Below are 11,182 nucleotides of genomic sequence, written 5' to 3'. Positions count from 1 at the left end.
TAGGCATATGATACACATGACTTAATGTAGTTTTAATTCTAATTTTTTTTAATCATGGCCCAGGAGGTACGTAGGATGAGCCAACAATTTGGTATCAAAATTTTACATGGGAATATAAAAAAAAATCTTTTAAAAATATTCTTCTCAAGAATTACTTGACCAGAAAAGATAGAAATTATTTGTAAACTTACTGAAATAAGTAAATTCTAATTTTTTAAAATCCCGGAGTCCGGGGGTGGAGCGGGTGTACAATACATAGAGGGCAAAAACTTTATGAACCATGTGTAGTAGTACATGTATTAATATGCAAGCATCCTCACATAGTGCATATTAATTTAATGTTTGAATCAGTGCACAGAGTACTTTGGGTGGGTTCACAATTAGGGAAAACATTTTATAAAGATATGTACATGTTCAGGACAAATCCTTTTAAAATGTTCTCAAGAAAAACAACAGAAATACTTAAAATAATTCAAATATTCTAAAGTTCTGTTGAATTATTTATTTTATCCCAATTTATTGATCATAGGTTTGGGATGGGCTAAAATTGGTGATCTAAACCTTGTATTCAGAAAAAATATAATCTCCATAACTGCAGAGTCATGTCAGTAATAATTGATATTGAATTGTCATTATATATGTTCTGCAGGATAAGGGACCCCTTAAAATTAAGATGGGGTCACAATACAGGATCACTATTTTTCAAGAGAATAAAGGGAGACAAATCTTTTTTTAAAAAAGTCTGAATAACAGAGAGACTAGGATTACTCGGGTGAACAATTTGGCCCATGGGCTCCTTCTATATGTTTTGTACATAACCAAAGAAAATAACAGTGGTATGTATAAATCATGAACCCGGGAAGGGGGGGGGGGGCACAGGTGAGCATTGTGGCACAGAGGCCTCTTCTTTATATCAATGTTGTCACTGTATAAAGTGCTATAAATAGTGTATTCTCAGGTAAGTCAGCAGGATTGAGTTGATGTAATATTCCATTGATTTTAATTGATCAGTTTTACATGTTTGTACATAATTGAACATGTTGAATTGACACAATTAAAAATATGAATTTAAGAATTATTACATCTCAAGTTCATATATAAATTTATATCAATTTAATGAAAAATGTCAATTGATCTTTAACAGTAAGATTCTCTAAAACTGCAATTTTTTATTTTAGATCAGATTCCAGTCCAGTGCTGTGTACAAATGACTCTCCTAAATCAATCAATGTAAGACTTCAGCACTACGTACCGTATGTATAACAATAGTGTTTTCAAGGGCCACAGAATTCCATATAACTTCTGAACAACTTGTGAACTCATGACATGTTATTATAATGTGTTATGCAGTTCTTGACAAATAATCAATATATAAGTGTAAAGATGATTACATTAATATGTTAATACACAAAGTATGTAAAAGCCTAGAGACATAATTATATGTAAATGAACTAAATTGTTTTAAAAGAGACAATTATTGAATGATCTATATAGTTACATGTAAAAAAAAAATTGTAAAGAGAGTCTTCTTGATGTCAATAATTACAACCATGTGTTGTAATTTACAGAGAAATCTCCCTGACTGAGGAAATCAACACGGGATTCTGTTATAAAACCACAGGATAAAGATGAAATAAATGTCTGCTGTCAATGATGTATAGATTTGTGTTACAGAAATCTGTCACAGTGACAGGTGTTAGTGGATGTATTCACATTTCCCGTGTATCATCAGACCGGGTCTGGATCATTGATAGAGACAATCTCATCTTGTCAAACACAGCAGGGGATAAACTACATCATCTGACAGGTATAGATAGTGATTATGGAGGACACACTGTGAACAATGACGGTGATTTAATTTATATAGACAGTGAGTATAATGTCAACAAACTGTCTACAGATAAAACCCTAAAGACTACATTAATAAAGTACAACACAGCACCATGGTATCCACTGTGTGTCTACAGCTCCCCCTCCACTGGAGATCTGTTGGTCGGGATGTATAATACTGATACATGGCCATATACAGGCAAGGTAGTGCGGTATAACTCCACAGGAGAACACATCCAGACCATACAGTACAACAACAACACAGGTCAGGGACTGTATAGAGATCCTATCTACATCACAGAGAACCACAATGGAGATGTTATTGTGTCTGACTTTCTCCGTAATGCTGTAGTGGTGACAGATCGTGGTGGAAATCATCACTTCTCCTACACAGGACCTCCATCAGGATCAGAACTATGGCCACGTGGAATCTGTACTGACGCGCTGTCACACATCCTGGTGTGTGATCTATACACCAAGTCAGTACAGATGTTAGACAGTGACGGTAACTTCCTGTCACAGATACAGACATCACCACACGGGATAGACAGACCATGGAGCCTGAGTTATGATGATACCACACAACTACTGTGGGTAGGGTCAGACTACAACAACACAGTCAACATATACAGAGTGTTACACGGGGACTCTCTGACCGGTAAGTAATAAGGTTCCTTGTTTATCTATGCTCTATAAAAAATCTGTGTTGTACAAAATAATCAACTACTGCAGAATATATTAGGAATCGAGTTAATTGTTGGCATTACTTTATGTACAATTACATTACATATATTATAGATATGTAATTAAGAAATAAGGTATCATTTTTAAACATCTATCGGGCTATAAATACGGGTTGGTCACGAGATCAAATTCCATAAAGCCCGAAGGGCTTTATGGTAAATTTGATCTCGTACCAACCCGTATTTATAGCCCGATAGATGTTTAAAAATGATACTTTATTACTTATATTTACATTTGTGACTTATTCATATTTTATATTTGCCTGATTATAATCTTTAACGCGTGAAACGTTTTATTTTTCAAACCCAACGGCACGTGTTTGATCCTCTGATTGCGCGTCGACCCTTTATGACGTCACTGAGAAATTACGTCGAACGTTTATGACGCGAGGAACCCGTGTTTATACGGATATAGATACGCATTGCTTTCAATAGTGTTATATAAAAGAAAACATTTGCAAATGTAAATATATAAGCATGATAAGTACATGTGTAGTAAAAAGTATATAAAGACTGTATAGAATATAATGCTACTATGCCTTTTAATTATTGTATATATAAATATGTGTATATGTTTTTTTACTAGGTTGTGATAGTATAAAAACATGTTGTGACTTTTTTTTTCACAAACTACTTGTTAAATCTTTTAATCTACACTCTATGTGTACCGAGAATCTACCTTTATCTTTATATAATATACACTATGTACTCTAACATATCTATTCAGTTTTTTGTTCTATATTTGTAATAATTAAGACATCATTAAGTAGAGTTTAGTTTACTCGTAGTACAATTGTGAGAAAATCTTAAAAGCCATTTTGTTGGGAGGGGGGGGGGGGGTTAAATAGAGTCACCATATATCACTGTTTTTAACATATTCATAACATGTTTAATTAGAGGTTACATTTTCTACACTCAGTTTGTTATAGAAAATATTGACATTAATACAGCTTTGTCTAGGAATGTTGTGTATTACTGTAGCAGGTGTTCAGTAAATCTACAAATCTACAGTGTGTATGTTACATGTACGGTGTTTTTGTGCTCTGTAAAATAAAGTATTGATTATGAGTTTACTCATCACATGGAGAAAAAAATAATTGGGAATAATTTACTGAAAAAAAATTGAAAGCAGTTTGATTAATTAAATTTGAAGTTATTTACGAAATAATTGTGCCTTATTAATTAAAGGTATGTCTTATTTGGTAGAAATAAAACATGTATATATATAAAATGAAGAAAGTTGTCAATTTTATAACGACCTCTATACAGGCTGCAACACAGTTTTAAGTTTATACTGCTCGGAAACTACGAAAACATATGCATTTTTTAATTGGTAAAATTGTGCATTTGTATGTTTTAATTTCCATTTGTATACATGTGTATATTATTAGTCCCCTACCGGTGTAACCGGAGGGGACTATAAGTTTCCTTCGCGTCTGTCTGTCTGTCTAGCTGTCCGTCTAGCTGTCGGTCAGTCTGTCCCGCTTGGTTTTCCACACACTTTTTTTTCTAAACGCTTGCAGATATAAAGCTGATTTTGGTTTGTGAGTGTAATCCTGATGAGTTACAGATCGAGTTTGCATTTCGTTCTGCTTCAATGATTTTTGACGGAATTACTACCTTTTTAATTTTTAAGGGTTTTCTCCATTTCTTTTTCTAAACGCTTGCAAGTATATAGCTGTTATTTGGTACAGTATGTGCTTTACCTTGATGAGTTATATATCAAGTTTGCATTTCATTCTGCTTTAATGATCTTTGACGGAATTATGCCATTTTTAATTTTCAATGGGAACCAGATTACACTTCCCGGTAAGGGACTAGTATTGCTAAGGGAATACTCTCAGAATGCTTTTTTTTTTGTTATTTAAAATCGAGGTAGGAAAGGGGGAGGGGGCTGTAGAGCTACACTAGAATTTCATAGAAATAGTTTCTGGAGTCACAAGGCCTATTGCTATGTTTTTGTCATACAGCTTTTTCCGGTTAGTTTTGACCTCAATGGCGTTTTGGTCTTTTTATTTACAGATAGAAATATTAAGCAATTGAGATCTCTACACGAAAACTTTTGATTCTTGCCTACACATTTTACAATTTTCAAAATTTTTGTCAATTTTGCTCTTGAAGTTTTGTAATTAAGCTCATGATGCAAAGCAGAATTCTAAGTGGATTATAATGTTCCCTGGATGAAGTTCGGGAAAATATTTTGTAATTTTTCTCAATTTTTTTCTCCTTTACTTTTTTGTCAATGAGTATTCTCACAAGTATAAATTTAACTCTCATCGATATCGGCTTGTTTTTTTTTTCCTTTACAATATATATAATTATAGGCCTTATAATGTCACAAAACTGAAATTCACAATTTGCTATCTATCCAATTTACATAAAATTGAAGATTGATGAACATGATGAAGATGCTAAAGTGAAAAGTCACTTCTTCCAATCAATCTTGTTTGTTAATGACAAATCAATTCTTTTACAAGCAGGCCTCCCAAAATGCAATGATCATCCCAGAGGTTTATTGGAAGACTTTTGTGTCCCATGCGAGGTTCCCTTGTGTAAGGAGTGCACCTCGTCTAAAGATCATAGAGGGCATGACTGTAGAGATGTAAGGAAAAGCTTGGAGGAGGTTCACACACAAATAGGTTTGTTACAATCAAAATGTAATGATAGAGAAAACAAGATTTTTTTCAGAAACGTAGATGCTTCCATGTGGTAAAATTAGAAAAAAAGACAACTTTAAATTTAAACTGTTATGATTGTGAGGAAATTGCATGGTTATCAACTAGTCAGTGGCAAGCATAAAATTCCATGTAAGTTTTATCTTTATCAGACCTCAATATCATTAGGGGTAATTTTCTTCTTCTAAGAGGGTACTAGTGTACCAAATTTAATGTTTAACTCAAATGGTTTTCAAGATACTGAGCTGACAATATCTTTTATGTCTAGTGTCTATGTTGTTTCACCCTTGAAGTTGTGAATGCCTAATCAATAGAGGTAATCTATTCCAGAGGAGGAACCAATGTACCAAGTTTGATATCTGTCAAGCAAAAGGTTCTTAAAATATATGGAGTAGTCAATATCTTTGTATGTGAACTTTGATCCTTGACCTTTGATATTTTGACATAAAAAGTGATAGGAGTCATCTACTCCTTAAGGGGAACCAATGTACTAAGTTTTAAGTCTGTTGAGAAAAGGATTCTCAAAATACTGAACAGACAATTTCTTCCTACGTCTAGAGTAGTTAGACTCTTGACCCTTGACCTTGTCACCTCAAAATCGAGATAATGGTGATCAGTAGCTCTTCAAGGGAGTACTAGTGTACTAAGTTTGATATCCATCAAGCAAAGGGTTCTAAAGATAAAGAGATGACAACACTACGACTGACAGGTGCAAATCAACATGTCCCTTTTTTTAAGGGAGACATATCTAAAGATTATAAAAAATGAAAAATTCCACACTAACTAGAGGCTGCATAAAATATGCACTGAATGTCCTTTGTTTAATTAGCTGTGGGGGCATCAGTCCTCATATGCGAGAGCAGCACTTTTGAATTTTTGCTATGGTAAAAGGAAAAACGATTTGTTTACAAAAAAAAAATCTGAGTAACCCTAGCATAGACTTAATTCAAATAATCCTACATTACTGTAACATTCAGTTTACAATTTGTAGATGGAGATGCAGTTTTGATGTGCCTTCTTCTGTGCAAGTTATACAGAATCAATCTGAAAGAGGGACATTGGATTGAGAAGTACAATGCCATTGCGAAAAGTTACAATTTCCAAAAAATCACGACAGAATCCAGTCCTGCCAATTTGGAAAAATTCAGTCCAATGCTAAAATATAACAGTTCAGAAATCATGTTTTCTCATAAATTCCTCAGACATGCCAGTTTTCTCAAATTTGCAGGAGATCCTAAATTTATGGATATTTTTTTGACTTGGGCAGAAAAAGAAAACATAGTAGAGTACTGCAGGTCATGGATTTACCCTCCAAAAGAGAATGAAGTCTTTTGCTGGTTATTGCCACAACAAACGCAACAATTGATCGAAAAACTTGGAGAAGATATTTTCAAACACCCAACATGGTAAGACAAATCCATACATGACATGGTATTCAGCAAGGGTATGTATGGTTTGGTACTACTTTTTAGATACCAGAGTCTGAGTTCATGAGGGGCTATTGTGATTAAAGCCTGTGAAATCTGTATTACCCCACCTCTGATGATTTTTCAATGAACCTGGTTTACCATTGGTTGAAGTCATGTGAGGGGAGTATATGTCAATTGAAGATCAATACACTTTCAATACAGAGTTATTGTTCTTATGTAGTAGTTTTGTAGTGTTCAGGTATTGGGATGATATCCGGTTAGTAAATTGCACACCTGGCTCGTCTTTGCCTGGTCAGGTATCAGTTTTACTAACCAGGTGCATGTATCATCCCATTCCTGGTCACTACAAAACTATGCAACTAATGATACTCTAGTGACCATAAAGGTACATACCCCTAGGGTCTTTCACTCTTGTTTTCTCACTTAAGGACTTCATCTGCTCACTTCAGAGACTATCTTTAGGTCACTTGAGTCACTCAGGTTATCTGTTTTTGTAAGACTTTGTGCTAGTGTGCATTGTGGTTAAACTTTTCAAATCTCAATTTCTTCTCAAGAACCACTGAACCAATTTCAATCAAACTTGCCGCAACGTATACAGGGGTGTTCATTCATGTATATTCAAATAAGGGGTATTAATTGTCCCCTTCAAGGGGAAGAAAAACAAGAAACGGCAAAAATTGTTTTGGGTCATTTAGAATTTTTTTTTCTCAAGAACAACTGTGACAGAAGAGATGGAACTTATTTGAAAGCTTCCTAACACTATATAGATTCAAGTTTGTTCAAATCATGACTCTCCCAGGGTAGGATGGGGCCACAATGGGCTATGAAAGTTTAACAAAGAAATAGAAAGGAAACACTTTTAAAAAGTCCTTCTCAAGAACAGCAGAGCCATGAATAATCATATTGATATGGAAGCATATAGCATACACTATCAGGTAGCGCAGATTCATATTTATTCAAATCATTATCACTGGGGACAGGGTGGAGCCACAATGAGCTATTTAAGTTTTACATAAGAATATATAAGAACAATCTGAGAAAATCTCTTTCTCAAAAAACGAAAAGCCATGGATAGTCATATTTATATCGTCATGTAGTGTAGATTCAAGTTTGTCAGATCTTGACCCCTAGGGTAGGGTGATTTATGTTTCGTCAAATCATCACCCCTTGGGGCCAGGGTCGGGCCACAATGGACCATCGAAATTTTACGTAGGAATAGAGAAAAGAAAACTGAAAAATATTTTCAAGAACAGAAAAGCCATATAAATTTGAAAGCATCCTCGGGTAGCATAGATTCATGTTATATTATATCAAGGCCCCTTGGGGTCAGAATGGAAATTCAAATTTTTCAAAGAATTTATAGGAAAAATCTTTTAAAATTTTCTTCCCTTAAACGGCAAAGTCATGATAAGTCACATGAATTTGGAAGCATAAAAATAAAAGTACTTTTTACAGCCATATCCTTAACAGATGTAAATCTAATTAGTAATGGCCAAAGTACCAAAATTCAAGTAAAAGTTTCAAAGCTTAAATATGGATTCTTGGAACTGGTAAATACAATGTTGTTTTATTATCTATCCTCTTTACAGTTGGCATACCAATGCAAATTATAGTGAGGGGAGATAAATCAGTAAAGAACTACATTGATAATCTGCAGAAAGGTAGAACGATGATGTACCACGCCTCTGGAATGATAGTAGGGTGTGCTGGTAGTGGGAAAACAACATTGCTGGAGAGACTGAAGGGGATTGACCTAAAAGAAATTCTGGAAAATACCAAATCAACGAGGGGAATTGATGTACACACCGACATTTTTGATGTGTCAAACACCATCAAAGGTATTGTTTATATATTTTATTTTTTACAAGACATTTACTTCTTCTCTACTGAAGGCTAATAGTTACCAGTTTTATCAGAAATGATGCCAGTTGCTCTGAATTGGACATAACATATCCGATTTTAAACCATAAAATCAACTCTACAATATGATTTCACCTTTAGGTATCTTTGATTTTTAGTTCACCTGAGCTTAAAGCTCAAGTGACTTTTTCTATTACATTTGGTCTGGTGTCTATCAGTAAACTTTAACAATTTTAGTAATTTTTAAGATTTCTGGTCTTATTTCAAAAACGCTTGCCACAAAGTATTCTTGAGTGAAGGGAATTAAATTTTGTTTAAATAAAAGGGAAAATCCTCTAACAAGGGGAGATATTTTTCAATTCGTGAAAAATTCTTCCATCTTTTCAAAATACTCTTCACAAGAACACAAATCATGAAACTTTAATGAAAGCTTCCTCATATAGTTTTAATTTTAATTTGTTTAAATCACGACCCCTGTGGGTACAAAATGTGATCAATAAAGTCAAAAATTTACAAAAAATATGTAGGAAAAACTTTTATTCACGTATTTTCTTCATGAAAAATTCAGGGCTATGATTAATAATATTAATATTGAATTATTCTCAGACTATGTAAATTCAAGTTTGTCCAAATCAGAATCATGGATCAAGAGTAAGATGGGACCACAATAGGAGATCAAGTTATATATATATATATATATATATATATATATATATATATATATATATATATATATATATATATATATATATATATATATATATATATATATGAATGTCTTCTAATGTAGAAAAAGGTCCATGTTTAGTCATATTAATATGAAAGCTTATTCCAGTAGCATTCAAGTTTGTTTATTTCTTGATCCCAAGGGTTAGGGTTTATTAAAATAGAGATCAAAGTTGTACATGGGAATTTATAAAAAAAAAATTAGACTTGGTACATGTATTAAAGTATTGTTACTTGTGTTGTGATTCTTTACTGATCAAGGCATCTGAGTGTCTTCCTTTTTAGAAGATATGTAGAAAACCCTAGTTGTTTGTCATGGACTTCTTCTTTCGCAAACTTATTGAGCAACCTTAACGCTAAATTTTACATCTACATTAAAAAAAACAGTTATATGGCATGTTTTGTAAGAAATATTAGCACCAAGATTTTAATTTTCTTTCAAAACAATACAGCGATATATATTATATATATATTCCTTCTTTAGTCAATTCATCAATTCAAAAACAACACTTCAAGGTACAGTTTGATGAAACCAGTGAAATCCACAATGTTCCAGTTCACCCTGTAAAAGTAACTGGTGATTTTCTTAAGAAAATTATTGAAGAAATTATGAAGGATGAAAATATTGCCAGTGACACAGTTAGTGTGGAACAGATGTCAGAGGACAACATGAAACTTGAAGTTGACTTCTCGAAAGCATTCGAAGCTGCTAAATTGTCCGAAAAACCAATTGAAGAAATTGATGATAGCAAGAAAAACTCTGAAATATCAGGAGTTTTACGCGTTACAAAAAATATTTCCGATGATCCCGAGAAAAGAATCACCATGACTGATTTTGCGGGACAGTGTTCTTATTATGCCTCACACCAGATTTTTCTGAGTCCACGGGCGTTCTTCATTCTGGTACTCAATATGGAGAAGAAGTTTGATGATAAGGTTGAAAAAGAAGTTTGTAGCCAGGAAGGTTCCATTTATGAAGGATGGACACACAGAGGTTTTTATGCTTGCATTCTTTAGGCAATATATCAAAAATGATGAATACACATCTAAATACTTATGTGGGAGATAAAAAAAAAATTAGGTTCACATGTAATCTTACTTTAAAATTTAATGGCATAGTTAAGCTCCATTTACAAGGGAGAGACATGCAGAGGTTTGTGGGAATGTTGAATTGTTAATTAACCAAATATTTCATTTAATGAGCTTTGATTTATACATTTATTCAGATTATCTAACATTTTGGATGAAGTCCCTTCATCAATATAGCAGTGATAACGCCCCTGTTCTACTCATAGCCACACATGCTGAGGAGACAACAGAACAGGTATTTGTTATTATTGACCATAAAAATCAATGTACCTTCATTTGTTTTGTACTCCAACAAACCCGTTCTTCTTTTGAATCTGCAAGGCATTCATTAAAGAAAGGGGCAGTTTTAAGCTCATCTGAGCCAAAGGCTTAAGTGAGCTTTTCTGATCAAAACCTTTCTAGCCCCTGTCCGTCTGTCGTGTGTTTTCTGTAAACTTTTCACATTTTCGACTTCTTCTCCATAGAATTTGGCCTATTTCAACCAAACTTGCCACAAAGCGTCTTTGGTGAATGGTTTTTAAGTTTGTTCAGAGAAAGTACCATGTCCTCTTTCAAGGGGGGATAATTAATATTTTGTGAACATTTGGTGGCATCCTTTAAAGTCTTCCTCTCAAGAACCACTGGGCCAGAAAATATAAAAAAATGTGTAATTTCATTACATACCATTAATTGAGGTTTCTTCATATCATGACCCCCAGGGGTAGGGTGGGCCACAATATGGAATCAAATTATTACATAGGAGAATACAGGAAATTTCTTAAAAATCTTTTTCTCAAGAACAGCAAAGCCATGATTAGTCATATTAATAGAGAAACATCTTCAGATAATG

The 11,182-nt window shown here is 33.6% G+C and overlaps 1 protein-coding gene across 1 annotated transcript in view; it reads left to right on the top strand.

Moving 5' to 3' along the window:
* Positions 1-1,591: 1,591 nt before the first annotated feature.
* Positions 1,592-11,182, top strand: part of LOC133202179 (uncharacterized) — a 392,144-nt gene continuing 382,553 nt past the window's right edge. The window contains exon 1 of the mRNA XM_061337953.1: positions 1,592-2,488. Coding sequence (XP_061193937.1) covers positions 1,651-2,488 — 838 coding nt within the window. The 5' untranslated portion in view covers positions 1,592-1,650. The remainder of the gene's footprint in view (positions 2,489-11,182) is intronic.

This window comes from Saccostrea echinata, unplaced genomic scaffold (genome assembly GCF_033153115.1).
Source record: "Saccostrea echinata isolate AGI-Se365-2 ecotype Australia unplaced genomic scaffold, CSIRO_AGI_Sech_v1 ptg000046l, whole genome shotgun sequence".
NCBI classification, from domain to species: domain Eukaryota; kingdom Metazoa; phylum Mollusca; class Bivalvia; order Ostreida; family Ostreidae; genus Saccostrea; species Saccostrea echinata.
The sequence above is the reverse complement of the archived record's forward strand: the minus strand, read 5'-3'. Positions and strand labels throughout refer to the sequence as shown.